Here is a 25709-nt window from a genome sequence, read left to right as displayed (position 1 = left end):
TGTGGTCTGACTTTGTTTTGATCATGAAAAAATTTCAAGGACGTTTAATCTAAACAATAAATAAATAAATAAATAAATAAATAAATAGAAAATTCAAACAAGTCAACATCAGTTGCAACGAAACGCCACTTGGTAAAGACCACAGGTGGCAGTAGAGTCTAATGCACTCTACCTAACTGTGGAGAGCTGGAGCTGCCCGTCTCTTTTTGAAGTCTGGCCTTGTTTGTGAGGACCACAGTGGTATCGTGGTCAGACAGAAAAGCCTGGAACTCCTGCTCCACCTCCATGATGTGAGAATCTTTGTCCAATTTGTGTTCCAGAATTATCAGCTGTTTAGGAGCTCCAGGTCCTAACTATAAAGGGTGGCAGCATAGAAATGAGTGATTGCTACAGCTACCGCTGGTCATTTCAGATCTAAATGACCAGTATACTGTCCTTGTCACCAAGGAAAAACTCCCTTTTAACATGAAGAAACCTCTGACAGAACAAGACTCAGGGAGGGGTAGGCAGCCAGGCAGTGTAGTTCAGACAGGCCATGAAGTCAGGCTCAACTGCAGATCAGCTTCTCTGTATCCAACAGGTGAGAATAATATAGGCAGTGCTATTTAAGTTGCTATTTTAGCCTGCCACTGTAGATGCACATCTGCAAACTCCTCTCCACATCCTGTCTCTCATTTAATCTGTTATATTCTGTGCCGGGTTCTGCTGATGTTTTTTTTTTTTTTTTTTTCAATTAAATGTTATTTATATTGCACCAAATCACAACAACGGTTGCCTCAAGGTGCTTAATATAAAGCTCCAATAATATACGACCCCGATGAGCAAGCTCTTTAGCAACAATGGGAAGGAAAAACTCCCTTCCATCAAGAAGAACCTTGTGGCAGAACCAGGCTAAGGGAAGGGCAACGATCTACCGTCACGGGTTGGGGGTGAGGGGCGGGAGACAGGCAAAGACATGCAGAGCCAGAGATGAATAATAACCCAGAATTAAATGAAGAGTGGTATATAAACACGTTGGTGATGCCTGATTCCATCATAATGAGGGTGGATTCAGGGTCACCTGCACATTTAAAAAACAGAAGTGGAACCAAAGTGCCTTAGAGAAAGACACATTTAAGGTCAAAATACATGAAAAGCCTAAAGGTGTGCTTTGTTGTGTTAACTAATCATCCTGCAAAGTGAGAACCATGCTTTTACAGTGTCTGGTGGTTCAGCTCTTTCACCGCATCGGCCTGGTCGGGGAACTCAATGGCAATAAATGACTCAGTCATCTCATAAATTGTGAGGCCCTGTTCTCCCCTACATAAGCTGCCGTTAAAAGTATCGCTGTTGGTTTTGGTAATTGGTAATCTATTGCACAATTTGATTATCTCACAGCACATTTACAGCAGCGATGCGGGCGGCGCATGTGCGGCGGTCACTTTAAGACCTGCGAGCAGTAGCGTATTCGTTGTCAGGACAACAAATAAAGACAAAACTGGCCCGTGTGTTTCCTGCAGGACCTTTGAGAGTAGAGGCAGAGAGCAGTGGGAGCTCACCTTGATAAATAACAAGAGATACTGCACAGCACAGGCTGAATCAGGTGTAATTTTCAGGCGCTAAATGGAGGTAAAAACTGTTCCGCCTCTCGACTGATAAGTGACGCGGGGTATGACTCATATGGTCGCATGAGGGTTGCCAGGTGAGATCCAAGATCCTGCACTGCAGAGAGATCCGCCTGTTAACGTAAGATTCTTTCCAATTATTGATTGTTATGGAAATATTGCACGATGCACTCCTGATTCATTCGGCCATCGCCACCAGACTGCCAGCTTTCAGAGTCTCCTGATCTCTTCCAGGAGTGATCAAAGAGCCTGGTGATGATTACTGAATGAGCACGAGCACGAAGTGAATGGAAAAAATGAGCAAAAAATATGAATCAGCAAACATCTCCGATGTGGAAGAGCACATTTCTCTGAAGTATGACATCAAGAAGAGACTTGGAAAAGGGGTGAGCAACTTTTTCTCTCTTTTTAATTTAGTGGAAATGAACTTGTTTGCTCAGGCTGTACAGTTACTAACGAAACTCCAAGTTGCTGTTTGAGCAAACCGGAAAAAAAACCAGTTTCACTGCAGTCTTCTTTTTCTTTTGCAGTCTCTAACTCTTCTGCCTTCATGTGCAGTAATTCAGTTAAAGTTTCCTCTGCACTTAAGCCTTTAAATTCCTGAAATTCTCCAGACTTACAGTTCTCAGTGGATACCAGTGTTTTAAGCAAGAGGTTTATTTACTTTGGCAGCAAGAAAATAAACTCTTTCTTTGCAGATCAGCTGGTGTGTGAGGACACTTGTTCTCTTTAGAGTCCAGATCCCTTTTGTTTTTGTTTTTCTTTGTCTCCAGTAGTTTCCACAGTTCTAAAAACAGCCCGGTTTCTTTCCACCGTTTGCCCCAGGAGATTATCAAGTTGTTGCTCTGCTTCTAAATAGCCAGCTGATAGCTGCCACGTAGAAACCACATAACTGGCTGGACATGCTGAGGGTGGCTTTGACTCATGTTACCCACAGCTGTTCAACCTGTTGCACCTAGGCAGCATCCTACACCTGCACTGTGATGCTGAACAGCTCTGATCAGATGACTTCAGATGCATTCAAAAATCATAATGTGGATGTATTTTATTTTATTTTAAATATAGCTTCAAATACCAGGTTTAAAAAATGTCAGTGTATTATATAGGTCTGTTTTTCTGCAGCTGTTTGATTAAAAAAAGAAGAAGAAGAAAAAAGAAAACACATCCCCAGTGCTCTTTCCTCCACGTATCATTAGAGTGTATTATAATCTCCTGCCTCACTGCTGCCTCTGTTATGCTTGGCTTCACTACGCTGCTCACACCCTGCTATCACTGAAGTCAAAGAGCTCATGTCATCCATGTTTTATTCAATATAGAGATCAAGAGTTTTTTTTACATGGTGCATATAGTGGATTTGTATTCTTGATGGAGTGAAGATTAGTCCAGCAGGAATAATACACAGTTTGTGACTCTACATAAACAGCATATTAGCTGGTTTTAAATACATGCAAAAATCAAAATTATTAATGAATATAGGATTAGCTGCTGGTAGAAGAACTACTTAAATGTATGATGTCAGGCAGGGTTAGTTCGCTGTATCCTACTGGTAAGACTCATAAGGGCAGTAAAGCTGCATTACCCTGCCCACTATAGCTGCACATCTGCAAACTGCTTTCCAAACCACATCCACTCAGAATCTTTCTTCTTTGCTGGGTTCTTGCTGATGCTCTTTCCGTCTTTTATTTTCCATGTATGCACATGGAGCTGTGGGGAGAGCAAGTCCACAGTGCAGATGGGAATAATTTATAGTTACTTAAATCTGCAGGAATACGTTATCATTTTGACTTACAGTGGTCCTAACTGAACTCAGATGCCAGTATTCTCATATTTTGATTTTTATAGTTAAAATCTTGCACAGGATATAAGCCCAATCCTGTAGGTACAAGAAGCATCCTGGTGACGTGTTACTTGCGTTTTGTGTTTGCCTCAGGCCTACGGCATTGTCTGGAAAGCAGTTGACAGACAGACTGGCGAGATTGTGGCTGTGAAAAAGATCTTTGATGCCTTCAGAAACAGGACAGATGCCCAGGTGTGTACCATGTGATCTGCAGTAAGTGGAACAATGCTGTTGTTCTAAAGCAGGGATGTCAAGTTCATTTTACACCATGGGCCAGATACAGCTCACTTTGATCCTGAGTGGCCTAAACAGTGAGACTCCCCTTTTTGTGCGTGTAAGAAGTGTAGCTACACATTTAATCCCCGAGATATGTTAATATAAGAAAAAGAAGTGGAATTTCAATAATCTCGTTTTCAGGACACAATAAAAAAAATGCTGCTGTAACAAATGAAAGAACTCTGTCAGCATGACCCCTTGGGCCTAAAAGCGGCTTCTTATTTTTCCATAATTTTCTTTTTAAGTACTTGAAATTAAGCATTTCCTGCTTGCAGTCTTTCAAATGTCCACTTCATTTTGACTGAAAAGCAATCATTTGAATAAATTGTTAAAGCAAAAGTAGAAGCAGCTCTACTTGCTTCACGATTGTCATGCCACTTCTTACATTTTGCTTGTATCTCATCCTGGGTATTACATGGTATTAATTTCCTCCTTTATCTGTTTAAAGACAAGTTTAGTAAGTGTTTGCATAGGACAGGTGGCTTGTGTGCACCTGATTTACAGCTGCATATTTCCTGATCATGACCTCAGTGTCTTCTTTTTTCTTTTTACAGCGAACGTTCAGAGAAATCATGTTCCTCCAGGTAACCAAAGTATTTATTATGTTCCTGTCAAATAATCTTAACACTTTTCCAAATCACTGTCATGTCTTTTAGTTCCATTTATGAAGACTGAAACAACGATAATGTCAGTCTCAGTCTCACCGACTGTACTGGATCTCTCTACATGTAAATTACCTTTAGTTGAATTTAATAATATTCTACAACTCGACCAGTGACATGTTCAGTCTGTTAGTACTCCACAAAACTGTTGCATATATATAATATTCTTAAGAATCCTTGTGAATTCTTTTTGAAATATCAAAATAAGTAAACAGGGAATGTGTTTTTCCATGTTGTTTTTATAAATCACATAAATGTTTCCCTCCTTATCTGCTGACCTACCTTCATGTGACCTTCCCCTGCTGTTTGCACAACCTTGTCACAAAACCATTGCCAGTTATTACTGGTCAAACAGTAGCCAGAGTGTGAGTTTTGTGTTTGAGAGTAAGCATGTTTACCTTTTCTTTTTGTGTGCAGGAGTTTGGAGGCCACCCCAACATCGTTAAGCTTCTAAATGTCATCAGAGCACAGAACGATAAAGACATTTACCTCATCTTTGAATATATGGGTGAGTGTAAAGCCCAGCTCATCATCTGAACTTGTAACACAGCAGCATGAGGAAGGCCCCGGGGGCTCTTAGTAGCTTAACCTGGCACTGAAAAGGTGTGTGTGTGTGTGGGCTTCTGCTTCTCTTGGCCGGCTGTGCTGTCTTACTGCTGAGTCCACAGACTGCCCTCCCTGTCTATGCAGTCTAATCCTTGACAGTACTGCAGCATTACAGTGCAGACTCCCACTGCTTACATTTCATTTGATTTCAGCCATGCCGTTGCATTAAAATTAGCGTGTGTGATTTCATAGAGGATTTGTATGTTCAACAACACCGTAGATGGTTATCTTTATAACTAATGATTATTTAGAATTGGATCATTACATAAACACCCATAACAGGTTTTTTCCTGTTTCTGCTTTTGTACCAGATACTGACCTGCATGCAGTGATAAAGAAAGGCACCCTACTGAAAGACATCCATAAACGTTACGTGATGTACCAGCTCCTCAAAGCCACGAAATACCTGCATTCAGGAAATGTTATCCACCGGGACCAAAAGGTACAGCAGATGGAACAGATGTGAGAATGTGAGAAGCATGCTCTTATTTGGATTAGAAAAATCCCAAATGAATGCCTGTATCATGCATGTACAGTGCACTTTTGCTCTTGTCACATGTTAATGTTCTAATTATTTTTTCTTTGTGGCCTGTGTAAAACTGTGGCATTTCCTTATCCTATGCAGGTTTGTGCAGTAAACTCTGCTGAGTTGACCTCACAAAATGGTCCTTGGCATCACAAAATAGTTTTTCATCCCACATTTTCTGCTCACTGAACATTCATATTCACATTTTCATCTTTTAAGCAAGCACTGGAAACCTGAGAAAATTCTCTTTGGTAAGAATGTTTTTTCTTGTCTGTTTCCCACAGCCGTCCAATGTGCTCTTGGACTCTGACTGTGTTGTCAAGCTGTGTGACTTCGGCTTGGCCAGATCGCTCAACCAGATCCAAGAGGACAGTGGGAATCCTACACTGACGGAGTACGTGGCCACACGGTGGTATCGAGCTCCCGAGATCCTGCTGGGATCCACAAGGTACCCGATTGTGTTGAGCGTCTGCTGCTAACGCTTGTTTTTCACTGACAGAAATGAGTCTAAACGTTAAATTTAGGCGGTGCTTCTGAATAATCAGTGTATTTTCCAAAGGTACACTAAAGGCGTGGACATGTGGAGTCTCGGCTGTATCCTGGGAGAGATGCTGCTGGGAAAAGCCCTGTTCCCTGGGACATCCACCATCAACCAAATAGAGAAGATCATGAGTGCCATTCCACATCCCAGCCCAGAAGGTGGCTTCACAAAAGTCCAGATTAAATGTATTTAACTGCTTGACATTTTACTTTTACTTTGGATTGATTAAATATGCCTTAATTTTCAGATATTCTCGCAATCAAGTCAGAATATGGATCCTCTGTCATACAGAGAATGTTACTAAAGTAAGACAATATTTTATGTTTGCAATTTATGTTGTGAAAATCATAAAATTATTCATCAAATGTCTGTTTGAATCTGGTAATCTTAAATACTAACCCCGCGTTTTTTGCCCTTTATTTTTATGTGAGTACACAGTGTGTACAGTTAATGCGTGGCCTCAGCTGACCTTGTCACTCTTAACACAGAGCTAGGTTAACAAATTTCCTCCACTTCAGCATAAAAACTAGAATTAGAGCTTACAAGTGGAAGCAAGGCTGATTAAATACTTAAGGAGCAGAAGTACTGATGCAGCAGAACAGTAAACTGAGCAACAGCAGGTGAAATAGGCCACAGAAACTGAAAGACAGATCACTATAATAAACCCCTGTTAATTCTTCTTCTTCATCTGTTCATCCTTCACCAGACCACAGGTGCCTTTGGAGGATCTTCTTCAGCCTTCTGTGCCTCCCGATGCTCTCGACCTGTTGAAGGGTTTCTTGGTTTTCAACCCAGACAAGCGGCTAACTGCAGAGCAAGCCCTCCAACACCCATACTTAGCCAGGTATTAAGGATCAGACTGGCCCCTGGATTAGGAGCTGTGGTCAAATTTTATTCTGTTTTCTTGTTGCTCAGTTGGTCAGATTGAATAGATTTGTGTGTTATTCCCCTTGTGGTAAATCTGTAATCTGTAAATGGTTTTTATGATTTTACTGTCATTATATGTTCATGTGTGCTGTCATATGTTTATAAGTGTGCTATCCATTTCTGAAGATTTCACAATCCAGCCAAAGAGCCAACACTGAACTACGACGTAGTGCTGCCAGTGGATGATGACATCCAGCTATCTGTGGTTCAATACCGCAACAAACTATATGAGGTACAGTGTGACTTATAACTGAGTTTGAGTACTGAGTACATCAGATTACTTTGAGGTATACTACAAAAAACTACTGAAAAAGCTCTGTAGGCTGTAGGACCCTTCACACAAACATGCAACTCTGCCTGCTTCACATAGCAAGACCGAAAGAAGCAAATGTAAGAAAACAATACAGTTTCAAAATTTAGAAATACATTTCAAAAAATGAGTCAAGAACAAATGAAATCCCTCACAGCATAAGAATGTGCTGTAACGTTGTTCCAAATTAAGAATTTAGGGCTTTCAGCTTGCTTTTCTAAATATTAAGACATAGACTGTATATAAAAGATGGACATAGTTACTGTGCCATCACACAATTAGTGAATTTAGTCCCAAGCGAAATCCTCAAGCTGAGCATTTTCAGTCGGATCATGAGTTGTATTATATTTATTTATAAAGCAGGCATGATACATATTAACATTGCTGCATGTAAACAAATGCAGCTGATGAAATGTACAGAGGACTTTGTGGCACATTGAATTTGGAGATCTTATTCATGGTTAGGCCTTAAGACACAACTATGGAATTATATTTATGTCAAAAGCTGCGTGCAGTAAAAAAAATGTAATCAGGAGGAAATAATTTACTTTCGCGAGCGGAGGTGTTCATTGCCACTTGCAAGATGAATTTACTCACATGTAAATTCAACAGCACAACGAAGCCTTCACACACAGGAGAGTTTCTGGTGTGTGAGCGATGCAGCAGGTTCATGCTCTCAGGGGTAACTCTGCTCTCAAAGCTCGAATCTGCTCACTTTAATAAACGGACTTTTGACAGTTTTGAACGCGTCACAGAAAAACACTTTCAAAGGAGTGCTGCCTCAACCTCTGTGATGGTCAGGTTCAGGTTACTGCATTAACCTGAGTTACACTGTGGCAGCAATACAAGAGCTGTTTTAATCCATATTTGTTTTCACTGCATTACTTTAATGCTGAAGAGATTTTGAAAACCGAAAGATTCCAAGGCAACTTCTGAAACATAATAATAATAATAATGGATACTTTATTGATCCCCATGGGGAAATTACTTGTTTTTCTCTGCATTTGACCCATTCACTCAGTGAAGCAGGCGCAGCCCACTAAGCAGGCGCCCGGGGAGCAGTGTGTAGGGACGGTACCTTGCTCAGGGGTACCTCAGGGTAGCCGTTAAGTGGATTCGAACCGCCGACCTTCCGATCATGGGGCGACCACTTTACCTACTGAGCTATCCCTGCCCCTGGCTTTACTTCAGTTTCAGTATAATTCAATACATCTACTGCAATTATACAATTATTCCAATGTTCCGGTCTCTGCTGGTCATTATAAAGAATGCGTTGAATTGGGTTCACTGTGCTTATCTCTTTCAAGAAGTCATCATTTGATAACAAAAGGCAGACTGTTCCACAGTTTAAAAACAAAAGGTGGCTTTTCAGTGCTTCATTGGACACACAAGGTAGCTTTAAAACAATACCTGTGTGATCATGCTTGAACATTCATGGTCTCTGAATTTTCTATACAAATGAGACAACTGGAAGTTAATCAAACTAGTTAAAAATGCTAGAGTCTGTATCTTTTTTTAACCTGCAGATGATACTGGAGAGGAGAACTAACCAAGGGATGTTGAGGTTGATCCAGCCAAAGGAAGGAAGCTGTGTCAGCAGCAGTGAGAAGCCCAGTGTGAAGTGTGATAAAGGAGTGAAGAGCCAAGTGGCTGCAAACAGCATCAGAGATGGTGATGATGAAAGAAAACCAAAACCTGAAAAAACTGACGAGACGACCCATGCGCCTCCATGTACAGGAGTTGGCAAAACCGAGGCGGTGAATGCATCCACCCCACCTGCAGCAGAGAAGACGAGCCCTCTAGCTGGCCCTGGCATAGGAAAACTTACATATAACCCCATCACACATGCCCCAAGTATGAGAGTTTATTTTTTTGGTGTAAAATATGAAACCTGTCTTTTTGTTTAAAAAATGGTGGGGTTTGAAAATTCCTGAAAAGCATAATTATTAAGCCATCAGAAAGTCAGGTATTTAATGAGCACAGTACAACAGCTGTGTTTATACTGCCTCAAACTCTTGTTTTCTTCATTCAGATGTCTTTGTTCGGAGTCCAGGTGGTCCTCCTCATTCCTACCAATCCACTACAGCCAGCAGGAAACCAGTGGGACAGAGCAGCTACAGTAATGCAGTTGCATCACCAACAGAGGGCACCAGCGCTGGTGTAGTAAGCGTCAGACCTCAGTCCACTTCAGCTTTGTTTTCCTTTAGTGATGTAAGCCTTGTTTCTTTTTGTACTTACCATTTGTACTTTTCTCTGTCTCCTCACCCTACTTCTGCTAGTCGATGGACCAGATTCTGCAGCGTGGTCGCTCAGCCCCCGTGGCCCATAACCATTCCTTTTCCTCGTCCCTAAACCACACCCAGAATAACCCGTTAGTACGCAAAGATGAGACATCCTTGTCTTCTGGGCTTTACATCACATCAGCACGTCTGGTCAGTCCACTACATCCATGTAAAATATTATATGAAAGAACAGATGCAATTTTAAAAAAATGAAGTGACTTTTAAAACATTTTTGAGGATTTAATAGATGGCGATTATTTTGAAACTTGGTGGCTTTAGGGGCAAGAAAAGAAACTTGGTCACTGTCACGTGTGTCTGACCAGGTTTAATTTTTTCTTCTTCTCATGCAGAACCATCGCTCCACCACTCAGGTGCATGAGGCCCGGCCACCACCGCGGTTCAGCAAGAAAGTGTTTCAGACTAACTGTAACGTGGCAGCAGCTGGCGACCCACGAGCCAAACTAGGCAGCTATTCGCAGGCCTATGGCACCATCAACAAGACTGGACTGGACAGTCTTCTTCGGGGCCGCCCTTGCAACCAGTGACTGCTGTCATACCTGCAGTTACATAGGGGTCCGGTGCCACATGTGTTTAAACACACAACAAAGTTTGCTTTGATCTCCTTCAGACTAGGACTAGAAACGATTCTGAAAGGCAGATCAAACAAACATCTCTTATGTTACATTTAGATTTTACCCATGGATACATGAATTTATTCACTGTCTGTGACTATATATATATATATATATATATATATATATATATATATATATATCTCAATTCTAGGCGTTAATACCAATGTATGAATATATGTAAATGTGTGTATTTTTTTAAAAAAAACTTGGAAACCTTTTCTTAGAAGGCTGGATTAGCCTGTCTGTCTGTAGAGAGGCTCTGTATTAAAGTGCATATGCTAAATAGTAAGTTTGAGCATTTGTCTCAGGAGCGTCTGTCGGTTTAAAATAAGCCCTGGTGTCTCATGTTGACTCTGGTCTAGAGGCTTAATGTTTTAATACTACATTAGGAACATTGAACCAGTGGTTTGGGTGCAGAATACTTGCAGATACATGTAAAATATGCAAATAGATGGTTTGGTGAATTCATTATATCTAATAAGTGATTATTTTTCATTTGTGAACATACCAGCAAGAATTCTACTTGTTGTTCTGATGTGTACAGAATTTTATAATGTTTAACACTGAATCACTTAAATGTCTATGAACAATTTCAGGTGGAAGAACTCAGACTCTCAGTGTCTCTGTAAAAGAACAGCCATGTAAAGAAAAAACAAAGTAAACATTGTTTTTTACACATTTCTTCTCCTCCCACAGTTTTGTTTCTAAAACTGACTGCGAAATATCTTCAAGAAACCTAAGAAGTCCAGTCGCTTTTCTTTCCAAGGTCCTTAGAAACTGAAGCTACAGTTCACATAGGCTCACCAACATTGGACAACAGAAGAGTGGAAAAATGTTGCCTGGTCTGATGAGTCTCAATTTCTGCCCCAACATTCAAACTGTAGGATCAGAATTTGACATAAATATGAAAGCATGGACTCGTCCTGCTGTATGTTAACGGTTCAGACTACATCACATACTGAAATTAATGACAAAATTAAACATAATGTAGTTATCAGTGAATCGCTGTCGGAAAACCTTGCTCTTTTCACTTAATTAAAAAGCCCAAAGGGAGCACAAGCCAAACTTACAAAGCAGTTAATCTTGAAACTGTGTTTGTTTTTATACATTTCTATCTGAAAATGACAAAGTAAAAGCAGGTGAATATATTCGGTTAAAGAGAAAAACCCGTAAACGCGACCGATAATAAACCACGTGACTTAAGACCAGCATGAGTCCTGCAGTAATTTCCAGATTAATCTGGATCTTTCCACAGAAGCATTTTGTTTGCATATTTAATTGAGCGGCTCTGTTTTGTCTTTATCCCGATGATGTTATGGGAGGGGAAAGCATGTCATGTGGCAGTTTGTGAAGTCATTTGTGTCGGTTTTCTGTAATGACTGGTGATTCCCACACAACACGTGACCACGCTGTGTCGAAAACGTCAGGGGCCGCTGTCCAGAACCCAGCGCGAGCACAGAGGAGGAGGAGGAGACGGCGAGAGTACAATTCGGCAGTTACTTCGGAGTAAACTTACCTCAGGTAAAAAGCTGTAATGTTTTTTAATGAGTATTTTGTGTTTTATTAGTAATTTTCCCCTTTATTAAACACGTATGGATGATGAGCGCCTTTTTCTTTTTTGTTAGCAATCGTCAGCATCTTGCCTATCGCCAACTGTCAGAGGAATAGAAAGCAGTAAATTCCAAAAACACATGCTGTTATTTAGGGTTATTAGTTAATCATTTTGTACCCAGATACCAAAAGGTCTGTGTAACTGCAATTTGGCTTTAAAAGGAGCTCTCGGTGTCCTCAGCTTGGGGGCGAGGCGTGTGGTCAGCGTCCGAAAAACGTAGCTAACCCAGATTGGATTCATCATGGCGAGGCTAGCTCGGTGCTGTCGGGTGTCTGTGGCCCACACGCTCGTAGTTTATCCACGCTCCGACATTAATGGTGGTCTCGGCAGCTTGGGCGTAACATTCGTGAATGCCATGTAGTAGATGGTAGCAGTGTCGCATTTATCAGCGCTGGTGAGGCCTGCAGGGGATGCGCCTAAATACAGGTGCAGCATTAAAAAAAAAAAAAAAAAAAAAGAGACCGCTCGATGCATGCTTTCGTTTTTGGTTTAGAGTCGCTCACCTCATCTAAACATGTCGCGTTGCTCCACTTTTAGTCCGGATTTCTGTTTGAGTTTAGTCTTTCTGACATTTCGGTGTTTTTATCAGTGAGTTTGCGTCGTATTTATGAGTATTTGTGGTGTTTCTCAGTGTGTTACTGAGCAGATATCGCAGTATTCATAGCAGTGGCTTTATTATTTAATCACGAGGATTCAGAAGGTAGAATCCGGACTGAGTCGCATGAAATCGCTATCTTTCTGTGTCATCATAGTTATATATATACAAAATTATGCGTTTAGTATTTACTGGTTGTGCACACCTTGACAAATATTAAGGTGGGTTTTTTTGTTTATGTTTTTTGGAAGAAAGAAACTCTGACTCCTGGCTCCCTCCAGCTTAAACCGTGGGGATATACTGCTGTATCCTAGAGTCGCCTTACACGAACCAAGGCTCTTTTGCTCGTTATGTGAATGTGTAAACCACTGTTCTTGCACATATATGTAACAGGTGTTGAACAAAATATTTCAGAGGGCTGAGCATTAAAAATACAATGTGAAAAAAGGAGAGGCTACAATAAAAACTATGTTATCCTGATATGGGCGGCTAGATTTGGCCTAGACTTTGAGATATGTGCTCTAAAACTGTGAAACTATGACTGTGTTATATTACTCATGTCCTGTTTCTAACCTCCATGAATAATTCACACACCTTTAAAATATACCCAGTTTGGTAAAGAAGCGACATCTTCGGTTGTTTTTGTAATTACAAACCTCCAAATAAATTATTGACAGTTTTAGTTGTCAATTCTTCATTTGACAGGGGTATTGATAAAGTACAGAGAAAGACAAAACCATGATCCTGTGATATGTGGAGAAAAATATTGTACAGTTGTAGGTTAACTTGCTTAGTAAGTTAACTTGCTTGAATGTTGAATGTAAAAACTTACAGCCACAAATGGAGAGATGCCAAACTGCGTTTCATTGTTCTGCTAACAGTGACAATAAAGATCTATCTTATCTGTCTTATCTATCTTATCTTATACCTTGATTACTGAATTCTATATGGCTGTAGTGTTTTACTGATGATGATGAAATATTGTAGAGGAGTTGCATTAAACATTTGGAGATGCATAAGATTTGGCCACACAACTAACAGTTCATCTCTCTTGCCAGCACCACCTCCTGAAACTGGCAACCCCGCAGAGAGTGAATATTTGATTTTTAACTCTGAGCTAGTAATAAATAGCTTTCTTGTAGTTGCAGTTTTGCTACAGCACTCTATTGTCTAAGTTACATTAATTTTGTGAGCTTAAAAACTCAGTATCTCATTATTATGTTGTTACAATATTAACTTTCACACGGCAATGAGAGCGTATTACGTCAAATGAGAAAAACGGCTGAAATATGTAACTCTTAATATAGAACTATGAGAACAAAATAAATATCATTATAATGATGTAATTTTTCTACTTTCAGAAGAAACTGAGTAGATTTTTTTTTTATGCCACAGTGGTGGCAGTCTGTTGCTATTCTGTGCTAACCTACCTACCTAAAGTGTATCCATCTGCCACAAGGCAAGGTGTCTGCAGGCTTGACAAAGTCAAAGCTGCTGCTGACATGGTATGTCACGATGACAGTATCATACTGCTGCCCTGGCTGGCTGGTAGGAAGCAACTCAGTGTAGGCTTCTCTCAGCCAAGTGGTCCAGTTAGCTGTTCGTTAATAGGACATGAACAGTGTCAGCTGAGGGGTTTGGTTTAAAGCACAGCCGTCTCTGTAGTGGTTTTAAAGCACGTGGGGTCTTTTTATGTTGCAAAACAGGCTTGCAGCAGAGTTACATGAACACCATGTGACTGTGAAACAGCATTTATTTTGATGATATCACTTAGTCATGCTACAGCGACTTAAAGAAAAGCAAAGGGTTCCTGCTCAGCCAGTTACATCTTTGAGTTGAAAACTAACTCAAACTTTAACTGAAAAGCTTTTGGGTTTTCTGATTTTAGGAAGTGTTGAACAGTTTTATTGTAGTGTTGTATGCTTTGTTTTTAAATATGTTGGACTTTCAAGTGTAGCACTTCTCATTTGAAGTTGTTGCAGTGCCAGATATTTCACCTCCATACTGGCCCCACTGTTTTGTGCAGCTGTTCCTGTTTTGTCACTTTGTCTTCTTGTGTGGCTCAGGCATGTACGTGATGTTTTGAATGTGGGTTTGTCGATGTATTGTGGTAGCCTAATTGTGTTAACTTGGCTCTCTGTCTAGCCCACTGAGTTCCTCCGTTCAACCTAATTCCACTAGCGATAGCTATCAGCAGAAGCCAGGGATAGCAGCACTGTCTTTATCCACGGCGATGGAGCGTCTGTCCTAAGAGGATTTGAAATCTCTCACGTAATGCTTGTAAAGCTGTACAAACCATGCCTCAAACTCACTCTAAAAAAACAAAACAACTGTGACTATACCAACCTCTTTCCCAGACGGTGAAGTGAAACTGTTGTGGTTACTGGTTGCTGAATTGAACTTTTGAACTTGAGGGTTAATGTGTATTTCTGACAATATTGTCGTGTTTTTTGAACTCTGTGTTGTTACTTTGGATTATAGGAGGTAATCCATTCTACATAGCCACAAACAGAGCAGTGCAGATAAATTCAGAATCAAAAACACAGTGCGAAGTCACGGCTGTTAAATGTAACATGAATATAAAAACAGCTGATGTTTTTTGAATTTATGCAACTGGGAAAGATAAGTTTTACCGAAGTTTTATATAGATAATCATTTACATTAAGCTGTTACAAATTAATAGAAAAAGATCCTGAAGTTTTAGCTTTACTCAAGACAAGCAAGTGAGCAGTCAGCTACGAGGACTTTGAAGCTGCTTTTTTTGTGAAGTTCAAAATTTTCTCTCATGTTCTCAGTTTTTAATGTTCTCTTTAATGATGGACTTCAAAGCCTAACAAGCTCCCTTTTAAACAAAAAACCAAAAAAACCCAGATTAGTTAAAATCAGTAACTGATAAAATGGGGATGTGTATAGCTTTGAAAAGTGTACATGAAGTGTCCGTGAGTTGCACACTCACACTTTTTGTAAACATTGGACGGGGTGGATATCACATGCTTTGGGTGACTCACGTAATTAGTTAAGGCCTCTTTGGTTATAGTTTCACCAGGGCTACTTTAATTGACTAATATTTCTGTCTATACAAGGGGAGGGTAATCTTTTTATGTAAGCTAACATTGACCACATATTGGATTCTTCAAGAAATCTAACAAAAATATGCTACTGGGTGTATACTGCATCCCTCTTATGCAACCATTGTTGTTCGGGGAGGGATTTGACTCCTCAGATAATGATTGTAATCTGTTATGATCTTAATGCAGACTGTCACTGTGAAGCACTGCCAGCTTGTTTGTCTGCAGTGTCTCACTGCACTGTCCTACTGATGGACAGATAGGGATCATGAGGATGCACACTGGAGTCCGGATGCATTTGCCAGAGTGAAATGGAGCAGTGTTGCATAACACTCACCATTAATTCGGTGTGCCCTGAAAAGAGAGGAAGGGGAAAGAGTAAACAACTTTTACTAGATTGATCTGGAAATGAATGGATACTTCCATCCACCTCTGTATTTTTTTTCAGTACTCAGTGTATTTGTACTGTTTACAGTTTTGTACACGTAGTAGGTGTAGTCTAAACACCACAGGCTTCTCTATTATTATAAAGGTAACCTGCAGTCTGCTCCACCATTGCTTCTCATTGTGCATTTTTGTATGCATTTATATTTGGCTGTAAGCAGTGAAGAATATGAAACCCACGCAGAAGTGCCTGTGTGCAGTCCTTCAATAAAGTAGCAGCACATAGCCCAACCTTCTACGTGCCAGTAGTATGCTGACTGAAAAGTGAAACTAAAAGTTGAAAAGTGGGCCTGAACAGCCATCATGTAACAACTAAAACTGTACATATCATCTATTTTCAGTGACTTACTTGGACTGACTTGTATCATTATTTCAATTCTTTTAACTCTTAAGTGTCAGAAAGTAGTGTAAAAACATCTGAACTGATGAGTGTTTAGAGACAGCTTTTTATTCATTTTTAAGGTTGTAGGTTTCAGTCATTGCTGTAATTCTGTGTAGAATTGTAACAGGGCTCCTTCCTGGTTCTAACAGTTTTTGCTGCTCTAAGCTTCTTGTGACAAGCACATTAGTTTATTAAAAAATGTCAGCTAGCTACTACTGCTGGGATGTAATATTTTCACAGTCTGTGCATGCTTATGCTGATGTTAAACACTTCTAAAAAATGCCTTAGCCGTGCAAAGCTATCAGAGTAAAATTCATCGATTTAAACATCCAGGAGGTCACATCCTATTGAAGAGCTTCTTACATCACACCACATGGTTTTGTTTTTTTTTCTGACTTTCAAAAGGAGAAAAAGAGCCATGGAAATGCTAAATGGAGAAACTAGTCCAATAGCTCCCAGGAAAAGAAATAGAATTGGAAAAACTGTATTCCTAATTTGATTTTTTTTAATCCATTTACGTTAAAAGATTTTGAAAATACTATTTAATTTTTTATTTTTTTGAACCTGAAAATGTTTTTACTGACTTTTTTGTAAATCCCTTTTGTATTTGAACTATTTATTAATGGATTAGTAGTTTGAAAAATGTATTTATAAATACTCTTTTTATTGTCCATTAAATATTCAAATAATGCATTACTTGAATGTCTAAATAAATAGAATACATTAACAGTTAATTTGCTACTTAATTTACTAATTAATATTTTATTGCACAATTTAGATATCCATTCATTCATGAAAAGATTTATGTCAATGTGTATGACTCCTGGTCCTCCATAACCCAGTTGTAGCTTTGTAAGAATAGAGCTATAGTCCTAACAGAGGGTGATTTTCTTCTCTTGTATACACAACCACAGTGTCACCCTAAAAATAAACCCGATGCAGTATTTCCAGAAAAGGACATTGTATCTGAAGCTGGCTATCTCCTGCTGTTTACTACATGTGTGGCCGAAGGCAAATGTGGAGGATATCTCATCTTGATTCTCATTGATTGGATGTGTAAAATGGTTTAAGTGATGCAAGGATAAGATCCAATGATGGAAGAAATATTCATTTCTAAGCAGTGGCATTTAAATGTCATGCACTTGATTTAAAAAAAGGTTTCCTCTCTCTAATCTCCTCTAGAAGCCTCCACTCTCCTTGTTTGCTTAAGGTCAAATTAACAGATTAGAAAGTAATTTATTATGGGGAAGAGAGAACGTTTTCCCAATTTAAGGAGAGGACATGAGGCAAACGTTAACATAATGAATAGCACCCCAGGTGTTCTTTTGAAGTCAGCAATTGACTCAGTGGCTTTTTGGCTCCCTGCCCTTTGAGCAAGTTCTCCTCTGGGGACTTCAGGCCTTATTATGAAACCTGCACAGCACATTTGGAAGATGGCGACTGCTTGCCTTGTGCACCTCTCTGCGGAGTAATTTTGTTTTCTGTTGTGGAGCTCTGTGCTTTTAGATGCCTTGTTAGCATTATAGATTACAGATTACAGGATATAAACCTGTTGACCCAAGTTGTGCGGGGAGCCCAGGTGGGAGGAGGGTCACTGCAGTAATGGCCAATATGTCAGGTTGCCTCCTGAAGCAGATTAATAATACATACAGTTACCAAGGCGGCGCCTGCATCCATGGAAACACTTTCAGCACCAGTGTGTGAGCAATGTTTGTACTGTAGTTTCTTTTCCTTTTTCCTCTCACGTCCATGACAGCTTTAAGTAGATATCAGGGTAACCGGTCATTCTTCTGAAAGTTTTCGCTCAGATCGGATTTATTGACAAAACCTCATACATCTGTAGTAGCAAAGATTCATCTGTTGTTTGTGTAAAGAAAATAAAATAAAAACTCCTTTATTTTACCTACTTCAGATGTCTTGGTAACAATAATACACTATCCCTTTAAGAGTAGTAGTGGGGCTACTCAAACAATGTTAGTGTACTGTCATTATCTGGCTAAATATGTGTATTGTCAAATTGTCTTTCTAGGGTCTGCGGTCTTTGCCACCAACTTGTGTAACATTGTGACATATTCCTGTTTTTGTTCCTCTATGTTGGTTTGTACTTCTGTATACTTAGGACTATCAGACACTCCTCCCCTTATCTTTCTTCACAGAGGAGTGTCTTGCAAGTGTCTTGTCTAGTGTTCAGACAGTAACCTTTGGCCATTTTTTTCCTGACATTAACTCATACTGCACTACAGTGGTTCACACTGAAATACCACAGTCTGAGGTCGTACCCTTTGGTCTCTTCCACCTCTGCTCTGCTTCAGTGGCACAAACAGCCTTAACAGAAGACATGTGCTTGTCACCACACCTATATATAAACTTAGCCTGGCTTTTAATACTGTGATTTTATTTACCTTTATGATTTACAAAGTGCTCTGACAGAGGCAAAGAGTAGATTTAAACAGACTGAAACATTAAATTCAAACAAATGTACAGCTGAAAGAAAAAGAAGTTCACCCTATAGACATGAGGTTACTGAGTGTGCAACACCTGCTTCAAACACCCTTGTGTACTTAGTGGTTGGACCACACCCAGCTCACTTAGAGACCAGCTACACACCTGTGAAGCTGTGAGTGCCTCTTTCACAGTTACAACTAGAGCAGGGCGATATGACCAAAAATATTTAGCACGATATACATTTGAAAATTTGCGATAACGATATAACTGATGATATAATTGACACTAGACAAAATACTTTACAACTCCTCAACTTTATTAGTGCAAAAAAAACAAAAAACATCAATGTATTTTCAATTAAACAAGCAGCTTTTTAAGTGCATTAAAGTTATATAAAAAATTAAGTGCAAATGCAAATTCCTCGCTGACAGTTTAACCAAAAGGCATTTCCAGTGGAAATTGGCCGACATATCCTCAGCATAACCATGTATAATATCCACAAAACTTAAAAAGAGGTTATACACACACAATACGGTAATATTATGTTGAAGCACAGTACGTATCACTCCGCGAGGCTCCTGCCTACGATAGCTGTAAAGCTCCGACAATCCATCAAGCGGTGCGGCTTCGTAGCTTAGCAAAGTCGTACTGAAACATTTGACAGATTTTCGAGCGCCGTGTACCACATAAAGTCGTTTCGAGGTCAGTAAACACAACCAGAATTCATACATAAGGCACACGGGATTATAAGGGGCACTGTCGATTTTCAGAAAAATCAAAGAATTGATTTTAAGTGTGCCGTATTTTCCAAAAAACACAGTAATAACGACGGCCCGCTAGCATGCTCTACCAAAAATAGTGCTTTGTTGTGTATCTGACGGATGAAAGCCAAACCAGTTTCACACCACTGAAGTTGCAGCATTTTTACAAACCAGTTCTCGTTCATCCGTTTCATTCAACAATCCACTTTCGCTCTTCTCATTCTGCGTCGCCGCCATGTGCGCATGTAAACAAAGGCACTGCGCATGCGCGTTTTACCCATATTCTATCGCGATATTTCATTTTCTTATCGTTGCCCAACATTACACCGGTATTACTGTGAACGGTATGATATAGCCCAGCCCTAGTTACAACAACATAAAACAGTATGTTTGTAGTATTTACCACTGATGTAACTGTCTCAAGAACTAGATCTTCATGTGATGGCACCCAGAGGCAGACATTCAGCTGCCTCAATGATGCAAGCTAACACTAATTCTAGGCCTGCTCTTGCTCCGGGTAATGATAAAATAGCTGACTTTTTGCTTGTGAAACAAAACTTGAACATCCTGTTGGTCTGCCTAGTGCCTTTGCCTTTCCCTTTGTTGAATTTGTTTACTCGCCTCTCTCCTTTTAATCAAGCAGATGCGGTGTTTGTGTCTTTGCCAGTTTGGCTGAGATGTTGGTGTTACATTATGTGCTTTTATTCTGTACATATTTGTAAGTAGCTACATTATATTTTTGCTTTTCTGCTTTTCAGAGATTGTTGAAGCAGAGTGAGCTTTTCTCTACATCATGTCCCAGGACAAGAGTAGGTACCCCATAATGGGTGAGACCAACCCACTTCATAATGATGTCTATGGACCCCCTCAGCTAGGGTTCGGTGTACCCCCCCCAAACTACAGCCAAGCCCCAGGGGGGCCCTACCCACCTGCAGCCGGATATGGGCAGCCCGGATACGGACAGCCGGGCTTTCCCCAGGCAGGCCCAGGCTTCGCTCCCGGTCCCTACCCTCAGATGCCCTATCCACAGGGACCGTACCCTCAGGGGCCATATCAGCAAGGACCTGCACAGCCAGGCTTTCCTGGAGACCCCATGGGTGAGTGGTTATACTAAAGATCATTAGAAAACTAATAGTGTGTCTGTGTAAAGAGCTCTTAATGAGCAATAAGAGTCAAAAAGTCCACAGATCTAAATATTCACTCTTCTCGTACTTTGCTAACAAAATGACACATGACAGTCAAAATGTGCTAAAACATCATGTGTTCTTCCCTTTTTAATCCCAAATTATCATGCTCTAATGTTTTCGTAGCACCACCTGTAGGTAGCCCTGGTTATCATGGTGACGGGCCTCCATCTTATTACGACAACGATGAGTTCACCAACTCCGGATTCGAGGACAAGAACATCCGACAAGCCTTCATCAGAAAAGTAGGTTCCTCTGTTTCTACCAGATGAATATAGAACATAACTGACGTGAACACACAATCCAACCAAAACAAGATCCCTAATCAAAGTAATTTAATTCCTCCTTATTTCCAGGTCTTCATGGTTCTCACTGTGCAGCTGCTGATCACTTTCTCCTTCGTTGCTGTCTTCACCTTTGTCGATGAAGCCAAGTTATTTGTGCGTAAGAATACGTGGACGTACTACGTGTCCTACGCAGTCTTCTTCGTGTCTTTGATTGTCCTCAGCTGCTGTGGTGACTTCCGCCGCAAGCACCCCTGGAATTTGGTTGCTCTGGTGAGAACTTTTCCAAACTCCTTCCACTCCTTTAACAGCTTAGACAGTTGTGAAAGGAATGCTATGTATACATTCCATTCTGCAGCTGTATTTTTGGCTAGCTGCAGGCCTTGATTTCTGGAAATGGACTGCTTGCTGCTGAGCTTTTCAAATGTATTTTTAAGACCCATTAAGTAAGTGCCATCATATAGCTGATACTGCCAAAACTGGACATCTCACATCAAATTAATCTAGATGAATTAAACATCAAAACAGGCCAGATGGAAATCACACAAGGTTGTCCTGTTAAGATTGATTTTATAGTAATAATAAGAGGTGACCTATCTCACACACAAAGCTGAATGTTTCTTTGTAAACAGTTTTATAAGTAATTTGTCTGTTTTCTTTCGTACAGTCCATCCTGACGTTGAGTCTCTCCTACATGGTGGGTATGATCGCTAGCTTCTATGACACAGACAGCGTCATCATGGCTGTGGGCATCACCGCGGTGGTCTGTTTCACCGTCGTCCTCTTCTCGCTACAGGTCAGCACGCGCAGACAGCTGCTTCTGTAAATGCGTTTGAGTGTCCATAAAAGCATCCAAACATCATTCTCTTAAGAGATCATTTGTTTGTTTTTGTTCGCACTGTGGTGTTTTACCCAGTCAATAACAAGCAAATACTCAGACTGTGTATAAAAGCTCCTTCAGAATTACATTTCTTTAACCGTAGAGTGCCGTGTCTCCCATTTTTAAACGTCTTGCTTTTAATTTTCTTCTGTTCTATTTTCTTTTTCTTTCACAGAGCAAGTATGACTTTACTTCCTGTCGGGGCGTGCTGTTCGTGTGTCTGATCGTGCTGTTGCTCTTCTCCATCCTGTGCATCTTCATCCGCCACAAGATCCTGCACATCGTCTATGCCTCACTGGGAGCGCTACTCTTCACTTGCGTAAGTGCCGCACATATATCTCGCCTTCTATGTACAAAAAAAAAAGAAAAACAAATACTTATGAGTTTTAAGGATTGTTACGCATCCAAGTGGTTTATCTGTCAGCTTTTTGCATTTCTTGACAGTGCCCTGCTAAATGGTGAGAAATATTTGGCTTGCAAGGGTTACAAAGTAAACTTTTACAAAACTGAGGTCACTTTTAAATATACATGACAGTATTAACTAAAGCAAAACGATATACCTTACATTATCATGTTCAGTGTGCAAATGGCAGTTTAAGGCAGCATACACTGAGGCATAACATAATGACCATAGACAGGCGAAATGAGTAACACCAACTAACTCTTCATCATGGCACCTGTTATTGGGTGGGATATATTAGGGAACAAGGGAATGTTAATCTCTTCAAAGTTGATGCATTAAAAGCAGGAAAAATCAGCAATTGTAAGGATCTGACCAAGTTTGACAAGGAACAAATTGTGATGGCTAGACGGCTGTTTCACAGCATCTCCAAAGCTGCAGCTCTTGTGACGTGTTCCCGGTCCACAGTGGTCACTGTATTAAAAACAGTCCAATGAAGAAACTGTGTTGATCCAGTGACAGGGTCATTGTTGTACATGTGGAACAAAGCTTGGCTCGTGTGGTTCGATCCCACAGACGAGCTACTGTAACTCAAACAGCTGAAAAAGTTGATGCTGGTTCTGACAGAAAGGTGTCAGAATACACAGAGCATCGCAGTTTGTTGCATATAGGGCTACATAGCCACTGATCAGTCAGGGCGCACATGCATCAGAACGGCCCTGGTCTGATGAATCGTGTTTTCTTTGACCTCGTGTGGATGGCCGGGTGCATGTGCGCTACTTACCTGGCAGGTGGAGGCGATGTGATGCCTTGGGCAATGTTCTGTTGAGAACCCTTGGGTGTGGATGTTACTTTGATACATAACACCTTCCTCTGCAATGTTGCAGACCATTGACACCCTTTCATGGAAACGGTATTCCCTGATGGTGGGGGCCTCTTTTGGCACAATAATGTACCCTGCCACAAAACAAAAATGGTTTAGCAAAAGTTTGAGGAGAACAACAACGAGTTTGACTTGACTTCCAAATTGCCCAGATCTCAATCCAATCAAGCATGTGTGGGATGTGAGGCCCCACCTCACAGGATCTGTTGCTAACATCTTGGTGCCAGATATCACCACACAAAGGGGTTCAATATAATATTAGGCAGATGGTCACAATGCAATGCCTTATCAGTGTATGGTATACAAAGTGTACTAATTCCATCTTTTGTCTGTGCAGTTTTTGGCTGTTGATACTCAGCTTCTCCTGGGAAACAAGAAGCTGGCCCTGAGTCCAGAGGAATACATTTTTGCCGCACTTAACCTCTACACTGACATCATCAACATTTTCCTCTACATCCTGGCAATCGTGGGACGCTCCCGCGAGTGAGGCAGCACCTAGAGGAGAACAGCTGGGAGATGGGGAACGCCTCCCTTTATTTTGAAATGTTGCTAAAATGCCCCTTCTCGTTGACTTCATTACTTTATTTGATCCCCTTTTGTTTCCTCTCCCATCACACAGAGTTCTATTTTTAAGAGGTAGTAGGTGCTGAGGAGATGATGCAGCTGGTCTTGACAGTCAGCTGAGAGGGGCACTATTTATTTAGTGGAATAAAAATATTGCAATTAATGACAGAGCATAATCATCTGTCCTCACCTTTGACCATTGTGCTTGCTCTAACTGTCCTCTGCTTCTATTAACACAGAAGGCTATGTCTATACCTACACCTCGACTTCTCGTATGGCAGAATTAAACATGCAGGCTCTGCTGCAGAAGTTGAATAGAAAAAGAGCAGGAATGATTATGCCGACACACAGATGAAACCAGCTTTGCCTAAAGAGAAGTTAGTGTTAGGAATGCCATCTTCCTTCGACTGTCTGTTTTCACAAACTTTGTCTCTCCCTTTCAGCCTGCTGGTGTAAAGTAACTCTGCATGGCAAACTGGAAACAACTAAAGACGTGGTATGGTTATCTACAGCTATAAGAGGAATGCCTCTAGCTTGCTTGTCACAGCTGTAAATAGTTGATGTGTTTTACTGTATATGATGCCAGTATCCCCCCTACCTCTGAAAGATGTGCTGGAGTAATTTATATGGATGTGTCCAGCAACGAGTAAAAGCTGTTTTGAAAATGGTAAATGTTTTGAATGGCATAAGAATGAAGCTTGTTGTTGGATGTGTAACATAAATGAACATAAATTATTGTATTATTACAGAATATCTTTTCAAAATGAGGATTTTTCTTTTTTGTTGTTCTAAAACCTGAAATGTTCTCTTAATTTTCCCGTTTCTTTAATTTACTCCTTTTTTGGGGGGGGGGGTCATTAATGTGAATTAAAAATTACTCTTTGTATGGGTTTCTTTGTCATAACTAATATTATTTTTGGTTTTGCAGTTTTTGTCCATGTTTAAAAACTAATGTAGACAGGTACTGGGCTTTAAAGACATGAAACTTTGAACTTGTGGTAGATACTGGGGTTTCTTTGAATTTGGTGCAAGGTTTAGAGGAAACTTGGAGACTGTAACGTCATCACACAATAGCATTTTGAAACCATTACTTACTGACTGCAGGTTTTTTTGTTTTTGTTTTTGTTTTTTTTTAAAGTGAAACTCACAGAATAAATCTTAACGCACTGGAAGCCAAAATACATGCAATGACATTGAAGTTGAATGAAACAATATTTTTATTCTCTAACTTGTTTTGATTTTTTTCACCCCTTGCATGACCCTTTCCTCGTCTGCATGTGTGAAAAATGTACACAGTACAGCTGTTCTTGTTTTGGGGACACATTGGTGTATTGAACCCCAATTAGACTATTTTTAAAATTCCTGTGTTTGTATTCAACTAACATGTCTGTATATAGAGCTCCTTAGTGGTGTGTATAGGTAAAGTAAGTTTTGGGCTTTGTAGGTCTGTTCGCATTGTATATTTGCATCAAATCAAACTTGAACTAAACCCCCCTACACAGCTGTTTGGCTTTTCATTAAAATGGATACAGTGATTAACAAGTTTGAGCTCTGTGTGTTGATTTTTGTGTTTCAGTTGTGATAAAATGATCACGTAAAGGAAATACAAAATTCTGGGCCTTATTAATAACACTTCTGTTTTAAATAAAAAAACAAAGCACAGCCAGTGCAGTAGGTTGGCTCTGTGGAAGACTGGTTCTGCCACTAAAGGGAGGAAAATATAAACACCAAATTTGATTTGCCTTTTGGAAGTAAAAACATTTTGTTATATTAAAATTTCAGTGTTGGTATCACAAAGTCTTTACAAATTAGAGCTGAGCCTTAGTACTGGAAATGGTGAGAAAATGAAAACATTTTTGAGTAATCAAATTTTACTGAAATGGTCTTTCTTTTTTTTTCTTTCTGTTTTTTCTTTTTTTTTTACCCTTTCGTTTAGTCAGTGAATTTATTAAATCCATTTTTCAGTGGTGGAAAGGAGCTTCCATATTGCTCTGGTTAACT

The 25709-nt window shown here is 40.1% G+C and overlaps 2 protein-coding genes across 3 annotated transcripts; both read left to right on the top strand.

Annotated features, from left to right (window-relative positions):
* Positions 1–1042: 1042 nt before the first annotated feature.
* mapk15 (mitogen-activated protein kinase 15) lies at positions 1043–10854 on the top strand. Of its 2 annotated transcripts, XM_080863619.1 has the most exons (15): positions 1043–1725; positions 1839–1990; positions 3535–3633; positions 4272–4301; positions 4797–4887; positions 5297–5427; positions 5796–5959; positions 6071–6210; positions 6300–6357; positions 6759–6896; positions 7106–7211; positions 8816–9143; positions 9322–9452; positions 9569–9721; positions 9922–10854. In XM_080863619.1, exons 2-15 carry the CDS (start codon positions 1892–1894, stop codon positions 10114–10116), a joined length of 1863 nt encoding a protein of 620 aa, XP_080719745.1. In that variant the 5' UTR covers positions 1043–1725; positions 1839–1891; the 3' UTR covers positions 10117–10854. The 2 variants fall into 2 exon arrangements, with proteins under 2 accessions (XP_080719745.1, XP_080719746.1); XM_080863620.1 differs by lacking the exon at positions 1043–1725 and having other exon boundaries at positions 1732–1990.
* Positions 10855–11569: 715 nt separating this feature from the next.
* On the top strand, positions 11570–25250 carry grinaa (glutamate receptor, ionotropic, N-methyl D-aspartate-associated protein 1a (glutamate binding)). Its single transcript, XM_080863226.1, has 7 exons — positions 11570–11727; positions 20272–20610; positions 20824–20942; positions 21054–21254; positions 21649–21777; positions 22037–22180; positions 23482–25250. Exons 2-7 carry the CDS (start codon positions 20307–20309, stop codon positions 23629–23631), a joined length of 1047 nt encoding a protein of 348 aa, XP_080719352.1. The 5' UTR covers positions 11570–11727; positions 20272–20306; the 3' UTR covers positions 23632–25250.
* The last annotated feature ends 459 nt before the right edge of the window (positions 25251–25709 follow it).

Source organism: Rhamphochromis sp. 'chilingali' (genome assembly GCF_963969265.1).
Source record: "Rhamphochromis sp. 'chilingali' genome assembly, chromosome: 17".
Classification (NCBI taxonomy): domain Eukaryota; kingdom Metazoa; phylum Chordata; class Actinopteri; order Cichliformes; family Cichlidae; genus Rhamphochromis; species Rhamphochromis sp. 'chilingali'.
Note: the sequence above shows the minus strand (reverse complement) of the source record. Positions and strands in the feature narration are given on the sequence as shown.